Source organism: Pseudonaja textilis, chromosome 1, assembly GCF_049901715.1.
Source record: "Pseudonaja textilis isolate UNSWEBS1 chromosome 1, rPseTex1.2, whole genome shotgun sequence".
Classification (NCBI taxonomy): domain Eukaryota; kingdom Metazoa; phylum Chordata; class Lepidosauria; order Squamata; family Elapidae; genus Pseudonaja; species Pseudonaja textilis.
Window position 1 is genome coordinate 3,454,312 of NC_141990.1, and position 25,968 is coordinate 3,480,279.

General features: G+C 44.9%; 1 protein-coding gene and 1 long non-coding RNA gene across 2 annotated transcripts in view; one reads left to right on the top strand and one right to left on the bottom strand.

Moving 5' to 3' along the window:
- On the top strand, window positions 1–24,333 carry PIGL (phosphatidylinositol glycan anchor biosynthesis class L). Its single transcript, XM_026723317.2, has 7 exons — window positions 1–320; window positions 2,873–2,972; window positions 9,906–9,996; window positions 11,818–11,885; window positions 14,497–14,528; window positions 21,222–21,355; window positions 23,063–24,333. The coding sequence occupies exons 1-7, from the start codon at window positions 38–40 to the stop codon at window positions 23,159–23,161; spliced, it is 807 nt and encodes a 268-aa protein (XP_026579102.1). The 5' UTR covers window positions 1–37; the 3' UTR covers window positions 23,162–24,333.
- LOC148127490 (uncharacterized) overlaps window positions 14,536–25,968 on the bottom strand; it is a 49,725-nt gene continuing 38,292 nt past the window's right edge. Inside the window, exon 2 of the long non-coding RNA XR_015741777.1 lies at window positions 14,536–16,033. This is a non-coding gene — a long non-coding RNA (uncharacterized LOC148127490). The remainder of the gene's footprint in view (window positions 16,034–25,968) is intronic.

A 25,968-nucleotide genomic window follows, 5' to 3' on the forward strand; every position in this document is an offset into this window, starting at 1 on the left:
TGTCCCTTCCTCTTTTTTTTCTTTTTCCTGCGTTTCAATGGCGACGAACGGCCCGTTTCTTTTCCTTTTTGCCGTTCTTTTGCTATCGTTGCTTTCTCGTTGGTGGCTGCAACGGTACCACGGCTTGAGGAAGTGGAGGCGGCCGGACCACCGGACGCTTTTCTCAGACGGCCCGGAGGCGTCAGCGACGGTGCGACGCGACATCCAGACCACCCGCGTCCTCTTCGTGACGGCGCACCCTGATGACGAGGCGATGTTCTTCGCCCCCACCATCCTCGCCTTGAAGTCGGCCAGCCTGTGGCTGCTCTGCGGCTCTACAGGTGAAGGGGCGGGGGGAGAAGAGCGCTGCGGAGTTGCCTAGCAACCGCGGCTTCGGAATGCCCATCTTGCGCGCGGGGCTGAACGAGCTCATGCCATTGCGGAGTCTCTCTGACGTCATCTGACTTCGACTTTCCCAAGAGCTCCGCCCATCTCTAGCCTGTGTATTGCCTGAGTTAATAAAGGTCCGCCATTGAATGTGACGTCACTGAGCCTCAATTTGCCCTGTCTACAAAATGGGCATAAAAAAAACAAGCAGAAGTTGGTTCGTTGAGAGGCTTATATAGCCTAAAAAGACCGTCATAAGAACATGCCAGTTGCCAAGCCCCTAAAGTTTGGTCATGTGACCATGTCACTTAAGTGGTTTTTTAAGTCGGTTAAATAAAGAGAGAAAAGAAAACGAAGAAAATAGGAGAGAAAGCTCTGCAATAAACAACATTTTTTCCCCAAACATAGTTGTTAAAAGAGCAAAAGTTAATAATGCAAGAGTAGGACTGGGATGTTTGCAAGTCCCCTCACCTGTGGAATCTTAATATATAACCTTGGGCCATGGGTGACACTCTCAAGCCCCTTTTTCTGGGGATTGAAGAAGAAAAATAAAATATACACGACTGGTACATTATTTTCTTAACAATAATATGGCTTATTCTCCATCACTGGTGGTTTTCAATAAAAAGTTTTGTCCAGGATGATATAAAGACTCCTCCTGGGGAATGGGTTGGACTAGAAGACCTTCAAGATCCCTTCCAGCCCTGTAGGGTTTTATGCTAGTCTCTCAGAATCAGACCATCCTACCTGGCCTGGTTGTGGTCTGGAGAAAAGTGAAGGAGGGAGGGCCAGATACATTGCCCTGTATTCCTCAAAGGCAGGATAAAAACCAAGAATAGAATAGAATAGAATTATTTTTATTGGCCAAGGGTGATTGGACACACAAGGAATTTGTCTTGGTGCAAATGCTCTCAGTGTACATAAAGAAAAGATACATTCATCAAGAGTCAAGAATCATAAGGTACAATACTTAATAATAGTCATAGGTACAATAGAATAGAATAGAAGGACATAGGAATAGAATTTAAATAGGATGGGATGGGATGAGATGAGATGGAACCAGAGGTGGTATTCAGCAGGTTCTGACCAGTTCTGGAGAACCAGAGTGGAAATTTGGGGTAGTTCAGAGAACCAGCAAATACCACCTCTCAGTAGAGACTTTACAGTATCCTTACCCTGCCACGCCCACCAGCCCATGCCCACAGAACTGGTAGTAAAAAAAATTGAATCCCACCACTGGATGGAACAGGATAGAGAATAGAATAAAGAACAAAATAAAGACTAGACTAGACTAGACTAGACTAGACTAAGAAATAAGAAATAAGAAGAATAGAATAGAAATAAAAAATTCTTCTTCCTCTTTTCAGCTATCAGGGTCTTGTTCCCAATGTCTCATTCTATTCTTTTTATTTTGATTGATTGATTGGGATAGGTTGCTCTGTAACGACAAGTTTTCCCCGAAAGCCATCACTCTGCTAAACAAATAATTCCCTCAACACTGTTCAACTATTTACAAAGTCTTCACTACTATTACTATTAATCTTCTCATCACTCCTTATCACCCATCCCCTCCCACTTGGGACTAAATAACATTGTCACTTGTATCCTTATGATTTCTATTGACTGTTTCCTAGTATGATTCGATTGCTTATTGTGCCCTGTGACTATTATTAAGTGTTGTTGTACCTGATGATTCTTGACAAATGTGTCTTTTCCTTTATGCGCACTGAGAGCATTTGCACCAAGACGAATTCCTTGTGTGTCCAATCACACTTGGCCAATAAAGAATTCTATTCTATTCTATTCTATTCTATTCTATTCTATTCATAGTCTTTTGAAATTTACTTACCTTTTGAGTAAGCATACATGTAGTCCTCGAGGTACCACCATAATTGAGCCCAACATTTATGTTGCTAAGTGAAACATTTGTTCAGTGGTTCCCCCCAGGTTGCGACCTTTCTTGCCACAGTTGTTAAGTGAATCATTGCATTTGTTAAGTTAGTCATATGGTCATTAAGTGAACCTAACCTGGCTTCCCCACTGACTTTGCTTGTCATAAGGTTGCAAAGGGGGAACCATATGACCCCGGGACACTGCGGCCGTCATAAATATGAACCAGTTGCCAAGCTTCTAAATTTGGAGTCATGAGTGTGAAAAACGGTCATGGTTCACTTTTTTCAGCACCGTTGTAACTTCGAACGGCCACGAAATGAGGACTCGAGGGCTACCTGTAAGTCTCTGCTGCCGCCCTCAAAACCACCAAATGGGAGGCAAATACATGATAAAATTTAGCCAGTAAAACAAAAATGCAGCAGTTCTTTTCCAGCACGGATTCTGTTCTTGTGGAGTCTTATTCTGTTCATTCATTAACCTCTTCCTCTTTTGAGTCCTCCTCAGTGGCTTTAGTTTTTTTTTTCCTGGGAATATGCCAAAAAAAATTGGTCAATGAATAAATTCCAAATGGAGGCAAAAGAGGTGACTTTGATCTCTTTTCTATCATTCACAGGGAATTATTATCAGCAGGGAGAGATTCGTAAAGCGGAACTGATCGAAAGCTGCAACGTTCTAGGGATCCCTGCTTCCCATGTAACCATCCTGGACCACAGGTAAGTTGCTTTAAAAAAAGAAAAAAGAAACATTGTTGGGGTGTACAAAAAGTCATAGAATCATAGAGCTGGAAGGAATCACAGAGCTGACCTAAAAGATCATTAAGTCTGACCCTTACTACACCACCCCCAAGATATACTACACCATCCCCATATGTTGGACAAGGGAGCCCAACATTTCCATGGCAAAGCAAGACAGTTGTTCAGTGAGTTGTGCCCCGTTTTATGACTCTTCTTGCCATCGTTGTTAAGTGAATCACTGCAATTATTTAAGCTGATAACACGGTTGTTAAGCAAATCCGTCGTAAATATGAGCCAGTTGCAAACGTCCGAATTTTGATCGCGTGACTGTGGGGTGCTGCCATGGTCGTAAGTGTGAGAAACAGCCATAGATCATTTCTTTCCGTGCTGAGAAACAACACAATCCAGTTCGGATGTATTACATGTATATGGCGAGAAAAACGATTCTTGCGAGTTTACCGGATGGATGGCACGGGGAACAAAGCCGTTACAGAATCTGGTAGTTCTGCCAGAATAGGGGTGTCAAACTCAAGGCCTGAGGGCCGGATTTGGCCTGTGGAGCCGGCCTGGAAATAGGAAAGGACCAGTCCGCAGTGCTTCTGCTGCTCCCCGTGCCTCGTTTTCACCCTCCATGGCCTCCTGCTAGCCAAAAACGGGCTGAAAAATGGGCCGAAAACAGGCTGAAGTGGGCTCCAAACGACTGAAAAATGGGCCGAGTCAGCCAAAAAGCGGGCCCCAAACAGCTGAAAACAGGCTAAAAAAGAGGCCCAAATGGCCCAAACCTGGGCCAAAATGGCCAGAAAAAAAGGCAGAAAAACAGACCCAAAACAACTGAAAATGGGCCCAAATGCCCCCAAAACAGGCCCCAAAACAGGCTGAAATGGGCCCCAAATGGCTGAAAAATGGGCCAAGTCAGCCAAAAAGCGGGCCCAAAACAGCTAAAAAAGAGGCCCAAATGGTCCAAACCTGGGCCAAATTGGCCAGAAAAAAGGCAAAAAACAGACCCAAAACAACTGAAAATGGGCCAAAACGCCCCCAAAACAGGCCCAAAACAGGCTGAAAAAGAGCCCCAAATGGCCAAAACCTGGGCCAAAATGGGCAGAAAAGAAGGCATAAAAATGGGCCAAGATGCCCAAAAAACAGCTGTAAAACAGGGCCAAAAAAGGCCAAAAAACAGCCCAAAATGGCCAAAATCGGTAGAAAAAGAGGTAGAAAAGGGGTCAAAATGCCTAAAATCGGGCTCAAAAATGGACCCCAAATGGCTGAAAAATGGGCCCAAACAGCCAAAAAACAGGCCCAAAACAGCCCCCAAAATAGGGCCAAAACAGGCCAAAAAAGACCCCAAATGGCCCCAAACTGGTCCAAAATGGGCAGAAAAAGAGGCAGAAAAATGGGCCAAGATGCCCCAAAACCAGGCTGAAAAATAGACCCAAAACAGCCAAAAAACGAATGAAAAACGAGCCCAAATCGAGCTGAAAAACAGGCTGAAAAATTTGCACAAATTGGCCCAAAATGGGCCACGCCAAGCCCCTCGCGCCCTCCCTCCACCAACAGCCCGCAAACGAGAACTACAATGGTGATCCGGTCTTGGAAGAAATCCATTGACACCCCTGTGCTAGAAATATTTTGAAACACCTAATAACATTCTTATTTTTATCGATCAAGGATTTATTATAAATCCCAGGACCCTCCTATGTTTAGAAACATGCTTTTCCCAAGATGAAATGCTGGTTTTCTATAGCACTGTGTGTTTTTTTCCAGAATTGGGATTTGATATAACAGCTTTTTTTTTTTTTTTCCAGCGCAGGGAAAACATCAGACAGAGGACAAGTCAGTTTCTCTGTCCCCCTCCACCTCTTGGCTAAGCAAATCCCAGACGATCCTTATTTATAGAAGCACACAAATGCAGTTTCCAAAAATCAAAACAAAAAACAAAACCTGGGAATTAACAAAACCATCTCGGCAACTTTCCTTGCCAGCTATTCCTGGAAGATCTGAGGTTTGGCAACCCTCTCCTTCGAGGTGGGCTGTTTTTAGAGGAAGAAAAAAAAATATTTTTCAAAAAAAAAAATCCTGTGGTTTAGCCCAGTTCCCACAGAGGCAGCCCTGCCAAGGGAACCCTGCTGTTATTTCTACGCCCGAGTCGTTGCCAAGCTTGGAGAACGTCCCAAAGGCACTTTTTTCCAAAAGGCAACTGGACTTACTTAACCTTGTTTTTTTTTAAAAAAAAAAATGTTTTGCTTCTCATCCAAGAAGCTTCTTCCGTTTTTTTCATGCTTCTTGGATGAGAAGCGAAAACATTTTCAAAGGGAAAAGAAAAACCCCAAGAAAAGCCTAGGTGGAAAAACGTTTTGGAAAAACGTTTTGGGGACAGCCATGATCTGTGTTGGAAGAAATATCCATCGGATACCGTTCCAAGTGGGGGGAGAAAGACATAGAAACACGGAGACTGATTGGAAAGATGGTTTAATGATAAAGGAGAACCATCAAGCAGGTAGCTGAACACATGGACTGGAGACAGAGGGTTATTTCTACCCTCTCTTGGGGTTTGAATTTGAGCTTCCTGTTCCTGTGCAAGCACATGTATTCTATTGGTTGCTGTCAGACTCCCATGGGGCTATGTGCAAAACCTAGGAGTTTGTCTGAGATATGTTTGGTTGAACCTTGCTGGGTGATACAATGTCAGTGGTGGGCTGTCAGTTCGGGCAAACCCGTAGCTAACCAGTAGCTAATTTTATGGCCGGTTCAATGAACCGGCAAATCCCAACCCTGGCTGACCCCGCCCACACCTCCCCCCCCTCCCTGTTTTGGATCCCAGGTAAATACAGGTCTCTCAGAGGCTCTGGAGGGCCAGAAACGGACTCAGAAATGGTGTAGGGCCTCCTGCTTGAGGCCTGCTGCTAGGTTAGACTAGATGACCTACAAGATCCCTTCCAATTCTGTTAATCTGTATCTACATGGGAGGGAAGGTTTTGACACACACACACCCCTGCGAAAGCAACGGTTATCCTTCCCCTCCGCCCTTCTTGTGACTCATGTAAACAACTGCAGGGGGAAAAACTCGATCTCAACCCCCTCAAAAGGCGGTTTTGTTTTATATGGGCCAGAGTGCAAATGCTGTGGTATGCCAGTGTGTGCTGCGCATTGCATTCCCGAGTTGCATCCAGGGTTATTCCAGAACATTGAAAGGGAGGGACAGCCCCAGGATTGCCAGAGGCTTGCGTTGCAGCGAGCTGGAAAGCACACCCATGCTCCAAGGCAGCCAGAGAGGGAGGGTGGAAGAGTCGCATGAGGATGGAAGAAATGTTTTCAGCCTGGGCGACTTTAAGAGGGGTGGACTTCCACTCCCAGAATCCCCCAGCCAGCCTGCTTTAAGAGGGGAGGACTTCCACTCCCAGAATCCCCTAGCCAGCCTGCTTTAAGAGGGAGGGCTTCCACTCCCAGAATCCCCCAGCCAGGATGCTTTAAGGGGGTGGGCTTCCACTCCCAGAATCCCCAGCCTGCATGCTTTAAGAGGGGTGGACTTCCACTCCCAGAATCCCCAGCCAGACTGCTTTAAGAGGGTGGACTTCCACTCCCAGAATCCCCAGCCTGCATGCTTTAAGAGGGTGGGCTTCCACTCCCAAAATCCCCCAGCCAGCCTGCTTTAAGAGGGGTGGACTTCCACTCCCAGAATCCCCAGCCAGCCTGCTTTAAGGGGTGGGCTTCCACTCCCAGAATCCCCAGCCAGCCTGCTTTAAGAGGGTTGGACTTCCACTCCCAGAATCCCCAGCCAGCCTGCTTTAAGAGGTTGGACTTCCACTCCCAGAATCCCCCAGCCTGCATGCTTTAAGAGGGGTGGACTTCCACTCCCAGAATCCCCCAGCCAGCCTGCTTTAAGGGGTGGGCTTCCACTCCCAGAATCCCCAGCCAGCCTGCTTTAAGAGGGTTGGACTTCCACTCCCAGAATCCCCCAGCCAGCCTGCTTTAAGAGGGTTGGACTTCCACTCCCAGAATCCCCAGCCTGCATGCTTTAAGAGGGGTGGACTTCCACTTCCAGAATCCCCCAGCCAGACTGCTTTAAGAGGGGTGGACTTCCACTCCCAGAATCCCCCAGCCTGCATGCTTTAAGAGGGGTGGGCTTCCTCTCCCAGAATTTCCCAGCCAGCCTGCTTTAAGAGGGGTGGACTTTCATTCCCACTCCTGGGCATGGCAGGCAAAGGATACTGTAAAATCTCCATTCCCTCGGGATTGTCAGGATTCCAGCAATTGCCCTAATTAAATCATGATTCTTGAGCCAAACTTCAAAAAACTTCAAAGGATTTATTGGAGGCGACATACTGGCACTGCCCTGTATGAAGCCAACCCTGGCATCCATCAGTGTTCATCTGGCTAGCGTCCTGTTGGTGTGTGAGAGAGTTGAGGGCTGTTTGGAAACGGAAAGAGTATTTGCTGTGTGAGCAAGGAGGACAGAGCAAGGAGCCTGGGCATGGCTTAGCTCAACTCTTCTGTACTAAAGCTACTCCATGCTGTGAAAGTCAAACTGAAACTGAGACTCCTCTCCTCTGCTTGTGTTTTGCATTTGGAAGAGATTTCTTTCCTGGTGGGAGGGGGAGTAGAACTCCTTAGCATCAGAGCGTGTTAATAATAATAATATAGGAAATACTAATGCTCTGAGGGTCGTTTTAGAAGAATCCTCCCTTAAGTGAGCACTTAGAAGCCAAGAGGATCAAATCTGTAGGCTTTACAGTTCTGGAGATTTTGTGATGATACGTGAGTGGCATTTTGCTTTTATATAGATAGAAGATAGATAGTAATATTCTTCCCACTTCTAATTTCTACTTTTATTATCTCACTATTGGTAAAACAAATCCCAAGTTAAAAAAAATATTCTATATCTTCTTTATCCTTTATCTTTAAAGTTAACCTATCCATTTCCACACTCTAATATATATATATATATATCATTCAGCTTTGTTCGGGTATTTTCCCATGTCATTGTACTTGTGCTTTTAAAGTTGTAGCAACATTTTGGCAGAATCTCATCTGCCATCATCAGGGTTCAATGATGTGGGAAAATACCCGAACAAAGCTGAACGCCATACATGTAAGTAGCTGCAAAAACTTAAGAAAACATATATATTTATATTTATGTTTATATTTATATTTATATTTATTTGGGTATTTTCCCATGTCATTATAGTTGTGCTTTTAAAGTTGTAGCAACGTTTCGGCAGAATTTCATCTGCCATCATCAGGCTTCTTTCTGTATTGTGTTTGTCTGGATATAAATAATTGTGTATAATTGTGTTCATCTATATACAAATTATGTTTTCATCTGTAGGAGTTTCCACATTTTTACAATGTCATGCAAATGCAATTCTTGCTGCTGTCAAAACATATATTAAATATACATTCCCTTTATTGTATTTTTTTCTGACAAAAGACCTAAGAAAAATATTTCTGGCTTTAAAATCTATATGTTGCTTTTGCTTTCAATCCAGAATTTTTAAATGGCAGATAAGCAGGATTTGGGACAGTCAAAATAATAATTGCGCTGCTCTTCCGCCCAGATCTGGTGGCCCCGGGTGGATTTTAAGAGATTTGTGTGCCATTGTCCTGAGGAACAAGGACTTGCAGTCGTCGATGTACAACCACAATGGAGCGCAAAACGTCTCTTGTTAAAGCAAGATAATAATGATTAAGTGAGTTTTGCCCCATGTGGTTTTTGTTGCCAGAGTGGCTAAGCAAATAATAGCAGTTGTTAAGTGAATCACGTGGTTGTTAAGTGAATCTGGCTTCCCCCTTAACTGACGAGGCCAACCACCTGTATATAAAGAGAGAACAAAGTTCACTCTTTTCTAGCACTGATGATGTTCCCTAGTTGGGTCATGAAAAGTCGGCAAGAAAAATAGCAAGTTTGGAGAGTATCAAGGACTTCACACCTCTCCTCCTCCTCCTCCTCCTCCTCCTCCTTCCTCTCTTCTCCTCCTTCTCCTTCCCTCCTCTCCTCACAGACCCCACTCCCATCTAGCACTGATGAAGTTACGTATTTGGGTAATGAAACGTCTGCAGAAAACCCCCACCAAGTTTAGAGAGCATCAGGGATCCCACAGTTTAACCCTGAGCTACAAATATTCTCGTCTATTGAAAATCTTCCCTTGTGGTTTTTAATCCCGATTCTGGTCCTTCCCTTCAGGGCAACAGAATAAAATCACTTGAATTTCTTACTTGAGAATCCTTCGGATCTTTGAAGGCCGTGCGTTGATTGTATGGTTTGTTATTAGAAGTTGAATTTCATTTTTGTTTGTTTTTCTTTCCTTCCTTTCTTCTTCCCCTCCTTCCTTTCTTCCTTCTCGCCCTCCCTCCTTCCTCTCCTCCCTCTCTCCCTCCTTCCTGCCTTTATTCCCTCCCTCCCACCTTTCTTCCTTCCTTTCTTCCCTTCCTTCCTTCTCTCCCTCCTTCCTGCCTTCATTCCCTCCTTCCACCTTTATTCCTTCTTTCCTTCCTTCCTTCCTTCCTTTCTTTCTTTTTCTTTCTTTCCTCCCACCCACCCTCCCTCCCTCTTTCCTTCCTTCGCTCCCACCTTCCTTCCCTCCCTCCTTCCCTCCCTCTCCTTCCTTCCTTCTCTCCCTCCTTCCTGCCTTCATTCCCTCCCTCCCTCCCACCTTTATTCCTTCCTTTCTTCTTTCTTCCTTCCTTCCTTCCTTCCTTCCTTTCTTTCTTTCTTTCTTTCTTTCTTTTTCTTTTTTTCTTTCTTTCTCCCTCCCACCCTCCCTCCGTCCTTCCCTCCCACCTTCCCTCCCTTGTTCCTTCTTTCCCTTCCTCCTTCCTTCCTTCCTTCCTTCCTTCCTTCCTTCCTTCCTTCCTTCCTTCCTTCCTTCCTTCCTTTCTTCCCTCCCTCCCTCCTTCCCTTCTTTTATTCATGTCTAGGAAGCTTCCAGACCATCCGTCTGCCAAGTGGGACATTCCTCTCCTCGCAGAGCTGATCCTCTCACACATCAAAACCCACCAAATCGATTTGGTAATTTAATATTTTAAGTATTTCTCATTGACTCCCAACTTTTCTTTGCTTGACAGCCTAACATTTTATGATCAATGTATTTCTCGGTGAGTTTCAGCCGTGCCACCATTTCTGCAAATCTCCAAGGGCGAAGAGGCTGCGAAGTTAGGAAATGCCAGGGTTTTATTTTCTGTCTGGAAATTATAGGCTAGGGCAACAATCCACGTTAAACTCTCTGTTGGCAGATATTTGGCCTTGGCCTTGGCCCAGGGTGAACTTCGAAGACCAAGCTGTTCAACGCTGCCTGATGTTGACTTTTTGGGGCAGCTCAGATTCCTCCTTTTGCCTAAAAATAAGGCCCACCAAAGTTGTGAAAGCCCAAAATATGGTGGGTTGTATATTTTTCTGCCAGAAATTTCTCCGTATATATTGAACGCATTGAACTCTCCTTCCCTTCTTTCTTTCCTTCTCTCTCCCTCCCTCCCTTTCTACACTCCTCTGTCCTCTTCACTCCCTTCCTTCCTTCCCTCCTTCTTTCCTTTCCCTTCGCCTCCTTCCTTTCTTCCTTCTCTCCTTCCCTCCCTCCCTCCATCCTTCCTTTCCCTTCTCCTTCCTTTCCTCCCTCCTTCCCTTCTTCTTTCCTTCCTTCCCTCCCTCCCTCCTTTCCCTTCTCTTCCTTCCTTCCTCTTCTCCTCCTTCCTTTCTTTCCTCCTTCCTTCCCTCCCTCTCTCCTTCCTTCCTTTCCTTCTCTTCCTTCTTTTCCCCTTCTCCTCCTTCCTTCTCTCCTTCCTTCCTTTCCCTTCTCTTCCTTCTTTTCCCCTTCTCCTCCTTCCCTCCTTCTTTCCTTTCCCTTCGCCTCCTTCCTTTCTTCCTTCTCTCCTTCCCTCCCTCCCTCCATCCTTCCTTTCCTTTCTCCTTCCTTTCCTCCCTCCTTCCCTTCTTCTTTCCTTCCTTCCCTCCCTCCTTCCTTTCCCTTCTCTTCCTTCCTTCCTCTTCTCCTCCTTCCTTTCTTTCCTCCTTCCTTCCTTCCCTCCCTCCCTCCTTCCTTCCTTTCCTTCTCTTCCTTCTTTTCCCCTTCTCCTCCTTCCTTTACTCCTTCTTTCCTTTCCCTTCGCCTCCTTCCTTTCTTCCCTCTCTCCTTCCCTCCCTCCCTCCTTCCTTCCTTTCCCTTCTCCTTCCTTTCCTCCCTCCTTCCCTTCTTCCTTCCTTCCCTCCCTCCTTCCTTTTCCTTCTCTTCCTTCCTTCCTTTCTCTTCTCCTCCTTCCTTCCTTCCCTCCTTCCTTCCTTCCCTCCCTCCTTCCTTTCCCTTCTCTTCCTTCTTTTCCCCTTCTCCTCCTTCCTTCGCTCCTTCGCTCCTTCCTTCCTTTCCCTTCTCTTCCTTCTTTTCCCCTCTCCTCCTTCCTTCCTTCCTTCCCTCCCTCCTTCCTTTTCTTTCTCTTCCTTCCTTCCTTTCTCTTCTCCTCCTTCCTTCCTTTCCTCCTTCCTTCCTTCCTCCCTCCCTCCTTCCTTCCTTTCCCTTCTCTTCCTTCTTTTCCCCTCCTCCTTCCTTCCTTCCTTCCCTCCCTCCTTCCTTTTCCTTTTGTTCCTTCCTTCCTTTCTCTTCTCCCTCCTTCCTTCCTTTCCTCCTTCCTTCCTTCCTTCCCTCCCTCCCTCCTTCCTTCCTTTCCCTTCTCTTCCTTCTTTTTCCCTTCTCCTCCTTCCTTCGCTCCTTCCCTCCCTCCCTTCCCAAGTAAGTTTTCGTTCATTTTTGCCGCCTCAGAAATTCCCATGCCACCTTTCTGGTGGAAAACACCTTCTTCCCCTTGAGTCACACAGTTCCTTTCTCTGGTTCTTTCCACCCAGGTTGTAACTTTCGACGCCGAAGGTGTGAGCGGACACCTAAACCACCGATCGGTTTATGCTGCGGTCAGGTACAGAGTCCGCCCCATTCCCCGTCCCATTAAATCAAGCGTATGCCTCCCCTATCGGTTGTCCTGGGGCCCACGAACACCTGGGTCAGGTACAGATTTTATCAAAAACAAAATGGCCAGAATGACATGAAAAAAAATGTGGGCATTCAGCCACCCGCAACCTTGCAAGAGAAGGAAAAAAAAATTTCACACAGCGGGTCATGCTGGTTTGATGTGATGGGTTGATTGCGTTTCTCTACAGCTGTGATGGCGAACCTATGGCACACGTGCCACAGGCGGCACACACAGCCATTTGTGCGGGCATGCGAGCCCCTAACTTACCTGCCCTGCGCATACACACACCTCCCAGCTGATTTTCGGCTCGTTTGAGGCCATTTTCACCTCAGGAAGCCAAAAAACCGGCCTTCTGGAAATACCGGAAGTGCCAAAACGGGCCTGTTTTTTGGCCTCCCGAGGCTGCAGAGGCTCCCCTCAAGCCTCCGGGAGGGCGAAAATGGCCTTCAACGGGCCGAAAATCAGCTGGGAACTGTGCGCATGTGAAGTGCAGGTAAGGGGGCGGGGCAGGGTGCAGAGGGGGCAGGCCCATTGCATTGTGGGTGCCAGCACACCCACGCATATGCACTTTTGGCACACCGCAACCAACAGGTTCGCTATCACTGCTCTACAGACGGTCCTCGGATTACAACTGCTTGTTTAGTGGCTGTTTCAAGTTGCAATGCTGCTGATCAAACAGGACCGGTGGTCCTCGACTTGTGACTGCCGTGGAGCCCCACATTTCTGTGCATTTCTAAGCGAGACGGTTGTTTGGTGGATTTGGCCCCCGCTGTACCACCTTTCTTGCCACAGTCATTAAGTGAATCACGTGAGTCAGTCACGCCGTTGTTAAGCGAACCTGGCTTCCCCATTTGCTCATCAGAACATCGCAAAAGGGGCACTGCGATGGTCATAAATGTGAACCAGTGGCTGAGCATCCAAATTTTAATCACCTGCCATCCGACATGGGCTGAAATGGTCGTAAGTGTGAAATGCAGTTATAAGTCACTTTTTTCTGGTGCTGTCACAACTTTGAACAGTCACTAAAGGAACGGGTGGAAGGGAAAGACTTAGGGCCGTGATGGTGAACCTATGGCACGCATGCCACAGGTGGCACGCAGAGCCATTTGTGCTGGCACACGAGCTGCAGGCACACTTACCTCACTGCGCATGCGCTCTATTCACAGTTGATTTTTGGACAGTTTGAGGCCTTTTTCGGCCTCCCAGAGGCTTGAGGAAGGCTTCTGCAGGCTTCTGCAGGCTTTGCAGGCCGAAAACTAGCTGCGTTTTATCACCGTGTTTTACCGGAAATACTGGAAACAGGCCTAGTTTTCGGCCTGCAGAAGCCTTCCTCGAGCCTCTGGGAGGCTGAAAAAGGCATCAAACTGGCCGAGAAAAACAGCTGTAAGGCTCAGTTCAGGTAAGGGGGCGGTGGGGATGGGGGGAATTACATGCGCGCGTGCGTGCCAGCGCAGGCACAATTCTTGGTACAGGAGCCCCAAAAGGTTAGACACCACTGACTTAAGGGCTTCCAGGATCCACCACTTCCTACATGGCCTTGTCTGGGAGACGAAGTAACGTTGAAAATCTCGTGCCATTAGCAAGGGTGTGTGTAACTTTTGGGAGGTTCCCTGTTGGCATCTCCTCTTCACAACATGTGAGTGTTGTTGTGTAAAGTTCAGATTTGGCAAAAACTAAAAAAAATAATAATAATAATTTTTAAGAGAAGGCTGCCCCCTACTGGTCTTCCAGAGCAAATTAGAATAGGATAGGATAGAAAGGAATAGAATGAAATAGAATAGAAAAAATGGAATGGGGATGGAAGAGATGGCCTCTTGAACCCCTCTTAAACCAGCATCAATCTATCTCCAGAATTGAAGAATGGAACAGATTGCTGTGGGACGAGACAGAATGAAGAGGAGAGGAGAGGAAAGGAAGAGGACAGAAAATAGAATAGAGTAGAATGCAATAAGATCATGGAATCAGAATAGAATAGAATAGAATAGAATAGAATAGAATAGAATAGAATAGAATAGAATAGAATAGAATCAACATTTTTTACTACCGGTTCTGTGGTCGTGGCTTGGTGAGTATGGCGTGGCTTGATGGGCGTGGCAGGGGAAGGATACTGCAAAATCTCAATTCCTTCCCCACCCCACTAACCTGCTTTCCAGCTCTGTTCTCCTGCGCAGGGCAACCAAAGAAGGCCCCAGCCGATCAGATGGGACTCAATGGGAGGCAGAGAATAAACGGGGTTGGTGGAGGCAGTCAGAGGTGGTCTTGGCTGGTTCGCCCAACTACTCAAAATTTCCGCTACCGGTTCTAGAGAACCGGTCAGAACCGGGTAAATACCACCTCTGAATAGAATACAATATAATAATGGAATAACAATCAAATCAAATCAAATATAGAATACAAATTAGAATAGAACAGAACAGAACTTGATTGTCACTTTAATTAATCAGCACACATTGAAATGAAATTTCATTGCGTTCAGCTCTCAAAGAATTACCATTTGTATATTATATAGACTATTTCTATATCTGTTGATAACCTCTGTCTTGTTTCTGCTTCACAGGTCGTTGCACTCAGAGAGGAAGGTTCCAGAAGGTTGGTGTTTGTTAATTAATTGTTTTATTAACGACGTATTTGGCTAACAAGGAAGAACCGTAAATGAACTCATTCCTCCTTAGCACCCACGCTTTTTAACACGTGGTCCTTGACTTATGACCACCGTTGAGCCCAAAATGTATGTTGTTAAAGTGAGATATTGGTTAAACGAGTTTTGCCCGATTTTACCACGGTTGTGAAGTGGATTGCTGCAGTTGTTTAGTTACTAACCCGGTTGTTAAGTGAAGGTGGCTTCCCCACACGCTGCAGACGTCATAACTGCATGTCAGCTGCCAAGCATCCGGATTTTGATCGTGTGACGTGGCTGGGGAATTCTGGGAGTGAAAATCCACTCCTCCTAAAAGTTCCCAAGATTGAGAAACACCGTTCTAGGCAGACAAATCTCACTGTTAGCTGCTCTCCTCATCTGTGAAATTCTCCTTGAAAATCAGCCGGAAGCTTGCTTCCTTTCCTTTCAAACTATTCCCTTTGTCTGGGCTAGAATAGATGACCTTTGAGGTCCCTTCCAGCCTTGGGATTTGTTTTTTTTTTTTTTTGTAATAATTTTTTAATGGTTTATTACAACAAAAATATTATTGTGTGAACAGTATGGTTCCATTGTGTCTTATATTTTGATACAAATATGACAATATTCCTCTTGTTTAATATAGTTGACAATCTTTTAAAATTTGATATTGATGCATGTATTTTGTTAAATTATCAACCTTGATAATTCAATATTGCAATATGTTATTTTGGGGTCAATCTCTATATTCTTAATCTCACTCCTTTTACTACCAATTATATATTAATAATCATACTTGCAGTGTTCACCAGATTATATTGTCTCTTAACAATTCGCCAATTTCTATTCAATTATAATTTTCCATTGCTCATCCCCTTTTTAATTTCTAAATATGCCACTATTATATTTTTTTTAAAAAATTCCCCTTTCTAGTCACATTTGGATACAAATACAGTATTCATCATATTTACATTTAACAGGTTATGCAATTCTAATAATACTGTTGTTTTTGTTAAATTAGCCAGCCTTGGGATTCGGTGTTCTTCTGTGCACCCCCAGCGTTAGCAGAGGACAGTTCCAGTATCTTCCACATTAAAAAAAAAAAAAAAAAACAGCAAAAACCCTGTAAATATTTACAGTCTGCTTTGGTTCTCCTATTAACCTTCGCCTTTGCAAAATGTCCTTGCCGTGTTCCTGATAACGCTTGGTTTTCATTCTTCTTATCAGTCTGAAACTCCCCTCTGGCCAATTGTCCCAAGGACAAATCCCTGGCCTGACACAATTCTGCAAGAACAGCCTGGTGCATATTTTTTTTTCCTTTTTCCTTTTTTGATAAGTCTTTATTAAATTTCAACCTCAAACATTAACATTCAAATTAACCATAAAGGGAAAGGAAGTATCATACCCCACAGCTAAAGGGACCCAAAAGTTATACATCAAAGAAATCTATCTGTCTGTCTGTCTATATCTATCTATCTATCTATCTCTATGTATCTCTCTCTCTCTCTCTCTCTCTCTCTCTCTCTCTCTCTCTCTCTATCTATCAATCTATCTCTATATCTGTCTGTCTATCTCTCTCTCTCTCTCTCTCTCTCTCTATTTATATCTATATCTATCTATCTATCTATCTATCTCTCTCTCTCTCTCTATCTATCTATCTATCTCTATCTATCTATCTATCTATCTATCTATCTATCTATCTATCTATCTATCTCTATCTCTCTCTATATCTATCTATCTATCTATCTATCTATCTATCTATCTATCTATCTATCTAAGTGAAAGACCCCTCACGCATCATCACTAAATCTCCAGAACCGTAAAGCCTACAAACTTGAAATTTGGCCCATATGTTCCTCTTGGCTTCTGGGTGCTCACTAAGAAAGGATTTTTCAAAATGATCCTCAGAGCATTTAGAGTATTTCCTATATTATTATTATTAACATGCTCTGATGCTAAGGAGTTCTATTCCCCCTTCCCACCTGAAAAGAAATCTGTTCCAAATGCAAAACATAAGCAGAGGAGATTCAATTTCAGTTTCACAGCAGCAACCAGCTTTAGTACAGAACAGTTGAGCTAAGCCACGCCCAGGCTCCTTGCTGTCTCCTTGCTCATGCAGCAAATACACTTTCAGTTTCTAAACAGCCCCCAACTGTTACACACTGACAGGACCCTAGCCGGATGAATACCGACAGATGCTGGTAGGCAGAGGCAGAATTTTTTCCCCCCTTATTTTCCTCCCCAAAAACTAAGCCCGACCACATAGTTTCGTAGCGAAGCACGGGTATCGATCTAAATATCTACGTCGGGGATGTCCAACTTTGGCAACTTTAAGGACTCCGACTCCCAGAATTCCCCAGCCATCCATGCCTTTAAGAGGAGTAGGAAATTCTGGGAATTGAAGTCCACAAGTTTTAAAGTTGCCGAAGTTTGATAGCCCTGACCTAGAAGGACAAAAGGTCTTTCTTCTCATTTTTTTGTTTTTGTTTAAATCAGTGCAAAGTTGCAAGTAGAGAAATCAGAAAAAAAAAAAACCCTGTTTAAAAATCAGCCTCCTAGGTTGGGTGGTACCATCAGTTGGCTTTTCCGGTTGATGATATGATGATTTACATTTTCCAGTAATTTTCCAGTAGCGGCACGTCTCTCTGCTGGATTTCAGCCACAGGACAAAGTCTGCCTTCTCAGTGAGGCTTTGGGGCTGCTGGAATAAAATTGTTTTGATTTTATCTCTTGGCTGCTTATTTTTCAACCTTGAGAGCCTTAGGCTTCAGTTGGGCTTAACTTCTGAGAAGGAGGAGATATATAAATTGTACAGTTTTCTTTTCATGTATATATACTTTTTGTTACAAAAATAAATTAAAAAGGACATAAAAATGAACACAAATTAATGAGAAAAAAAGAGAAAGAGAAAAAAAAAGAAAGGAAGGAAGGAAGGAAGGAAGGAAGGAAGGAAGGAAGGAAGGAAGGAAAGAAAGAAAGAAAGAAAGAAAGAAAGAAAGAAAGAAAGAAAGAAAGAAAGAAAGAAAGAAAGAAAGAAAAAACAAGGATGGAAGGATGGAAGAAGGAAATGAGAGAGAAGGAGGAAGGAAGGAGGGTGGATGGGAGGGAGGGAGGGAGGAAGGAAGGAAGGAAGGAAGGAAGGAAGGAAGGAAGGAAGGAAGGAAGGAAGGAAGGACAGACTACCCCATTGTAGCCAGTTCATCAAAACTGATGATACAGATGGATCTTGACAGACTTGAACCCGGGGCCATATCTAATAAAATGAAATTCAATATACAGAAAAGTAAAGTCCCAAACTTAGTCAAGAAAACCAAAAGTACACATATAGATTGGGTGAAACCAGGCTCAATAGCAGGAACTGTGAGAGGGATCTTGGAGTCTTAGTGGACAACCAGCTGAATAGGAGCCGATCGTGTGTAGCAGCAGCCCAAAAAGCCAATGCAATCCTAAGTTGCATTAACAGAAGGATACAATCAAGATCAAGGGAGGAACTAATACTGCTCAATAAAGCCTTAGTAAGACCACACCTAGAGTACTGCATCCAGTTTTGGTCACCACACTATAAAAAAGAAGTTGAGACTCTAGAAAAAGTGCAGAGAAGAGCAACCAGGATGATGAGAGGACTGGAGACTAAACATATGAAGAAAGGTTGCATGTATTTATGGGCCTGGCTAGTCTGGGGAAGAGAAAGACCAGGGGAGACAGGAGAGCATCTTCCAATATTTGAGGGGCTGTCACAGAGAGGAGGAAGGGGGTCAAGCTATTCTCCAAGGCACCGGAAGGCCAGACAAGGAATAATGGATGGAAACTGAACAAGGAGAGAGATTCAACCTGGAAATAAGGAGGAATTTTCTTGACAGGGAGAAACAACCAACCAATGGAACAGAAGTTGCCTTCAGAAGTTGTGGGAGTTTTATCCCTGGAGGCTTTCAAGAAGAGACTGGACTGCCATCTGTCAGAAATGGTGTAGGGTCTCCCGCTCGGGCGGGGGGTTGGACTAGATGACCTACAAGGTCCTTTCCAGTGCTGTTATTCATTTATTCATTTATTTATTTTGGTTAATTGCTTACAAGATAATAGGTATAAGTAAAAACATAGTTATGAATACATGGATACATATAAGAAAAATAAAAAAATATATAAAAGAAACAATAGGACAGGGACGGTAGGCACATTGGTGCGCTTATGCACGCCCCCTACAGACCTCTTAGGAAAGGGGTGAGGTCAATAGTAGACAGTCTAAGGTTAAAGTTTTTGGGGTTTGGAGAAGAAACCACAGAGTCAGGTAGAGTATTCCAGACATTGACCATTCTGTGGCTGAAGTCATATTTCCTGCAATCAAGTTTGGTGCGATTAACCTTGAGTTTGTATCTATTGTGTGCTCTTGTGTTGTTATGGTTGAAGCTGAAGTATTCATTGACAGGTAGGACATTGCAATGTATGATGTTATATACTATACTTAGATCGGACTGAAGGCGGCGTAGTTCTAGGTTTTCTAGGTGTAGAACTTCGAGTCTGGTGGCATAAGGTATTCTACAACGAGTAGCGGAGCGGAGAACTCTTCTTGTGAAATATTTCTGGACTTTATCAACTGTGTTAATATCAGATATGTAATGTGGGTTCCAGACCGATGAGCTGTATTCGAGTATTGGTCTAGCAAATATTTTGTATGCTCTAGTTAGTAGTGTAATATTACCAGAGAAAAAGCTATCTAGGATTAGGTTAACAACTCTTAGTGCCTTTTTGGCTATGTAGTTACAGTGGACTCTAGCACTTAGGTCATTTGAGATGAGTACTCCAAGATCCTTGACAGAATTTGGATTGTCAACAAGGTCTTGACTATTCAGCCTGTACTTTAATTTCTGATTATTTTTTGCCAATATGTAGGACAGAGCATTTATTTGTTGAGATTTGAAGTTGCCATTTGTTTGACCATTCTGATACATAGTCGAGGACTTTTTGAAGGGCAGCAGTATTGTCTGTGGTGTTGAATAGCTTTACATCATCAGCGAAGAGAATGCAGTTGCTCTTGATATGATCACAGAGGTCATTTATATAGATTATGAAAAGAGATGGTCCTAGAACACTGCCTTGGGGGACACCACTGTTGACAGGTACAGAATTTGATAGGACACTCCCAATTTTGACCATTTGTTGTCTGTTTGACAGGAATGCTTCTATCCAGTTATGCAGGTGTCCAGAGATACCGTAAGATTTTAGTTTTAGGAGTAGTTTGTTGTGTACCACTGAATCAAAGGCTTTACAGAAGCTTTGCCCTGGTCGAGCTGTGTAGTCCATATGTTTTTACAGTGTAAGAGTTGCAAGTTTTTTCTGAAACCAAATTGTTTATTGGAGAGTAGGTTGTTTGTCTCTAAGTGGAGGATGATGGATTGGTTAATAATTGATTCCATGACTTTACAGGTGACGTAGCATAAGGAGATTGGTCTGTAATTTTCAACTAAGCTGGGGTCTCCCTTTTTGAAGATGGGGATGACCGTGGCTTGTGACCATAGGTTAGGCAAGGAGCTGGTCCTGAAAGATTTTTCAAAGATTATGCTTAGAGGTTCAGCTATGGCAGTGGATAGCTTTTTTAAGAAGTAGGCACATATTCCATCCGGTCCAATAGATAGAGATGGTTTTAGATTGCGTAGTGCTTTTACAACATTGTCTACTGTAAAATCAATATGTATTAGATCATTGTAGTTTTCTGTGGTTCGGCTAGGAAATACTGGGCATGATCCATTGCTGTTTACAAATACTGAGCCAAAGAATGTGTTAAAGAGGTTGGCTTTAATAGTGTCGTCGTTGCAGTCTTTACCATTAGGTCCTTTCAGGGGTGGGATGGACCTTGAGTCTTTTAGTTTGTTGTTTACAAAACTGTAAAAAGCGCGGGTGGAATTGGTGCATAGAAGGTTTTCCTCTTGTTTAATGTGATAATTGGTGCATTCAGTCTTTATCTGGTGGCATAAATTTTTGTATCGGCTTTTGAAGTTGGCAATGTGACCAGATTTGTTTTTCTGCCAGAGTGATCTCTTTTTGGATTGAAGCTTCCTTATTGTTATGGGTAATCTGTTTTTCCTGCTTTTGGGAGTTGTTATTAGTACCTATAGTTTGATGACTCTTTTGACTTCAAGTAAGAATATGTTGTAATGGTCTTCAACAATATTGCATCCAGTGAATAGAAATTGCCAATCAAAGGATGAAAGATCATTGTTTATAAGATCATAGTTGCATTTTTTGAAGTTAAAATTGGGGATTCCGTCATTGTGATGATTTTTGTGTGGACGTATGTCGAGACAAAAGCCAATCTAATTATTTATGTTAATCTGTAAAGAACAGAAGTTGCCTTCGGAAGTTGTGGGAGCTTCATCCCTGGAGGCTTTCAAGAAGAGACTGGACTGCCCTCTGTCAGAAATGGTGTAGGGTCTCCTGCTTGGGCGGGGGGGTTGGACTAGATGACCTGCAAGGTCCCTTCCAACTCTGTTCATCTGTTCCGAATTGTTATGCATTTTGCAATCCCCACCCCTGTTATAAATCTAATCATCTGAAGGGGGTCACCTGGGGCCAGTTTCACTCCCAGGGCTTGCCCGGACTTGTTTTGGAAAAACAAGGCAAGAAGACAAAAGTTAAGTGTTGGATTTCATCCCGCTGGTTTGTGTCTCACACAGGTTGTCACTTCCTCGTCCTTGAGACCGTGAACGTTTTCCGGAAATACATTTCCATCTGGGACGCTCCGCTCAGCTGCTACAAAAATCGGGATGCCCTCTTTATAGCGACGGAAAAAGAAGCAGAATTGGCCAAGGTACATTTGATGACTTGTTCCCATCCAGAAGGTCCCCAGCAATTGTTTTCCATACCCAGGAAGTCAATTAAGGAGGATAAGTTAATCCTTGTGTCAGGGCTCCGACAAATCACCCCCCATTCAAATCATAAGTCTCTAGCCACATCTCTCAGGGTAAAAAAAAAAATTGATTTATTAGGAGTGACCATGTCGGCGTTACCTAAACTCACCATTCATTTCCCCCTTGACTCTGGCCTTCTCCCCCACGCCCTGGATGTATATTCTCCAATGGGACACATCCCTAGCCAAGAGTCCTCAATCATGCTCTCCAGTAATAATCTTGCGGGCCAACAGCTTTGGCTGCCTAGCAATTATCTGAAGCATTTAAGGAATGCACTGCATCCCTCACTCCCTTTCTACTGGCAGCTAAAAAGACCAAAGGAGCATTGTTTAGTTGACACCTCAACTTACAACAGTCCATTTAGCGACCGTTCAGAGTTACGACGCCCCTGGAAAAAAATAGACATAGGACTGTGTTTCAGTTACGGCCTTTCCGGCATCCCCGTAGTCACGTGATCAAAATTCAGAGGCTTGGCAACTGACTCATCCTTATGACCATGGCAGTGTCCCCGTGGCATCACGTGATCCCTGTTTGCGACCTTTTGCGACAAACCAGATCTACTTAACGACCTGATCGCTAACTTATCAACTGCAGGGATTTACTTAACAACAGCGGGGGCAGGAAGAGTCGTAAAACCAGGCAAAGCTCCCTTAAACAAAAATGCCTCACTTCACGACAGAATCTTTGGGCCCCGTTGTAGTTGTAAGTCAGGGACTGCCTGTATGTGTGGCTCAGGGTTAAAAGCAGGGAGTCTTTGGTGCCCTCTGAGCTTGGTGGCTTTCTTGTGGACGTTTCATGACCCAACTAGGGAACATCATCAATGCTAGAAGGGAGGAGGGGGAAGGGGAGGAGGAGGAAGGACTGTGGGGCCCTTGGTGCTCTCTGAGCTTGGTGGCTTTCTTGCAGACATTTCATGACCCAACTAGGTAACGTCATCAGTGCTGGAAGGAGGAGGAGGAGGAGGAGGAGGAGGAGGAGGAGGAGGAGGAGGAAGAAAAGAACTGTGGGGTCCTTGGTGCTCTCTGAGCTTGGTGGCTTTCTTGCAGACATTTCATGACCCAACTAGGTAACGTCATCAGTGCTGGAAGGAGGAGGAGGAGGAGGAGGAGGAAAAGAACTGTGGGGTCCTTGGTGCTTTCTGAGCTTGGCTGTTTTCTTGCAGACATTTCATGACCCAACTAGGTAACATCATCAGTTCTAGATGTCTGTAAGAAAACATCTGCAAAACATCTGCAAAACATCAACCAGAAAACAACCAAGGATCCTTCTTAGACAGGAAGATCTGGAGGGTTTGATCCAGCCTTTGGTTAGGGAATTGACCTTCAGCAGTGGATGATGGGTGTGACTTTAACTTACGCATAGAATAGAATAGAGCTGGAAGGGACTTTAGAGGCCTTCTAGTCCAGCCCCCTGCTCAAGCAGGAGAACCTATACCATTTCAGATCGTGTTGATTTGGAGGGACCAGTCTACAGGTAGTCCTCAAGTTACAACCACAATCATTGTCACTCGAGACTTAACCTGTCTTCGTGGTTTCAACCTGAACCATTCCTTAAAATTGTTCTCCTTGCCGGTAAGACTAAAATCCGATGCTGTCTTCTCTTTCCAGAGAGCAATGCGGTGTCACCATAGCCAGATGCTCTGGTTCCGCTATCTCTACGTGAGGTTCTCGCGCTACATGGTGATCAACTCACTTCGCTTCCTCTAGTGGGGGAAGAGAGATTTTGGATGAACCAGAGACTCAGAGAGGAAAAAAAGGAGGAAGACGGGACTCTCTAGGTGCCGGCCGAGCGGAAAAACCAAGCAGGACCAAGAAGAAGGGCCTTCTCCGTGCTGGCTCCTTCCCTGTGGAAATAAGATTGGAAACAAGATGATATGGGCTGGGGTGGGATTCAAATATCCCAACAGCCAGTTCTCTGCCAGTTGCTGGGTGGGCGTGGCCATGGTGGGTGTGGCCTACCGGAACTTCCGGGAGGGCAGTTTTTCACCTTTCCCAGAGTCCGGAGGCTTCCCTCAGGCCTCTGGGAGGGCGAAAACAGCCTCCCCTGGGCTCCGGAGGCTCTTCAGAAACCAGAAACGGGCCCGTTTCGGGACTTCCAGAACTTCCAGTTTGGCCCATTTTCCCCCTCCCAGAGCCTCCATGCAGACCCTGCATGTAGACCCTCATCGAGACCCCTGGGAGGGGAGGGTGGGTGGGTGAAGCCAGGCAGTCGGTTCAACTACTGGTTCGGCGAACCAGATGTAAATTTAACACCCGGTTCATCCGAACCAGCCCGAACCGGCTGAATCCCACCCCTGATTATGGGTCTCCTCTCTTTAACAAGATCCATCTGGTGGGACCAAGAAGAAGGGCCTTCTCTGTGGTGGCTCCTTCCCTGTGGAACATCATACCTGAGGAGATAAGATTGGAAATAAGATGTTATCGGTCCCTTCTCTTAAGGTGTCATGCCCCCATCGGAGTCTGAATCTGAGGAGGAAGACGAACAGCCATCAGGGAGCGGGGGAGGGCTTACGGGGGAGGAAAGGGCCCTGATTCCCTTCACAAGGCACACCTGGGGAGGGAGTTTAAAGGAGAACCAGTTGGGAGGAGGGGTTGTCAGGATCAAACGTTGAGTTTGTCTAATGTTGGCTGCTGTTAATCTGAGTTCCTGTCATCCTCCCACCTGGTTGGATTTACTGTCGTGTTATTTCACTTCCGGAACTCCGTATCTTGCTCTGCCCGATTTATTACCTTATTTTGCCTTGTTTAGTTTTCAGTTTACAACGTTTGAACTAGAATACCAAAGGCTGTTGCAGGTTCGGGGGAGAGTTTTTCTCTAGACCGGAAGGTAACCGGGTCATTGGAGGCAAAGTTGGAGCTAATAAAGGGACCACTACTTATTCTCTGGCTGTGTTGCCTTTGTGCCACGCCCCGGGTCATCACATAAGGAGGTCCATCTGGTGGGACCAAGAAGGGCCTTCTCGGTGGTGGCTCCTTCCCTGTGGCACATCATCTCTGTGGAAATAAGTTTAACTCCCTCACCTTGATACTCTTTCACAAGACCCCGAAGATGTGTTTTTTTTTTCCAGTGGACCTGGGGACCCACATCAAATGGCACTTTTGACTAACTGCTGTCACTGGGGAGGTGTGTGATTGCGGCAGTGTACTTCCACACACATTTTGTCAAGTTCTTATGATGATAGAAGCACAAGGAATCATTACACGTACCTCAACTGTACCGTGGCGGCGCAGTGGTTAGAATTGCAGCATTGCAGGCAAACTCTGCCCACTGCCAGAAGTTCAATCCTGACCTTCTGGCTCAAGATCGGCTCAGCTTTCGGTCCTTCCGAGGTCTGTAAAGTGAAGACCCAGATTGTTGGGGGCGAGATGCTGACTCTGTGAAACGCTCAGAGAGGGTCGTAAAAGCACCGTGAAGCAGTATGGAAGTCTAAGGGCTAATGCTAATTCCTTCAACTTTAGCGTGAAGAAACAGAACATAGAATCGTAAGGCTGGAAGGGATCTCAAAGGTCATCTAGTCCGGTGATCGCCAACCGGTGGGCCACGAGAAAATTTTGGTGGGCCCCCGAGAAATCTCACCCCCAGAGCACACACACCCCCCAAAGCAATTATTCCAGGCTGCGCAGAAACTCAAGGCCGCGCCGCCCATGACCTACTCCTTACCCAGCAAACTTGCCTGCTAAATTGGTTATTTTTCCTTTTTCCAACCATCAGCTGTTCTGCTGTGCTGGGAGATTTAGATTAGCTAGGAAGCAGGAAATGGTTAGATTTCTTGCTTTCTAGCTAGTCTTTAGATCTTTGGCTCTGCTTTTAAGCACAGCCGAACCTCCCTTAGGACTGAAGGTTCTGTTATTCAGTGCAGACTCACGGCAAGCAAATTGTATGTGACAAGACTGAGCTAGCCGATGGCAGATTGATAGATCACTGAATGATTCTGTGAGCAATTCAATCTGCCTGCCTGCTTTGCCTGATTTTGGGTAAAAGTTGCTCTTTTTTTATTTTAAAAAAATCAATATTTATATAAATATATTTACATATGAGCCATGCCCAGCCAGTCACATAACCACCAAGCCACACCCACAAATTAGGCCACGCCCACAGAACCAGTTAGTGGTATCTGGGGTTTAAAATTATGAGTTTGGTGGTCCCTGAGGTCCAAAAGGTTGGCAATCCCTGATCTAGTCCAATCGCCTACTTGAGCACAATACTGTATACAATTCCTGACAAAATCGCTGTCCGGTCTCTTCTTGAAAGCCTGCAGTGATGGAGAACCCACGATTTCTGGATCCACTTGGTTAATTATCCTGTCTGGAAGTTTCTCCTTAATTCCAAGTTGCTTCTTTTCTGGATGAGTTTCCATCTTCTGTTTCTTGTTCTGCTTTCAGGTGCTTTGGACAATAAATTGACCCCACCCTCTTCTTTTGGGGCAGCACCTAAAATATTGGAGGATGCTATCACGTCACCCTTAGTCTTTTCTCTTTTGTTAGGCTAAGCTTACCTAGTTGCCTTTACTGTT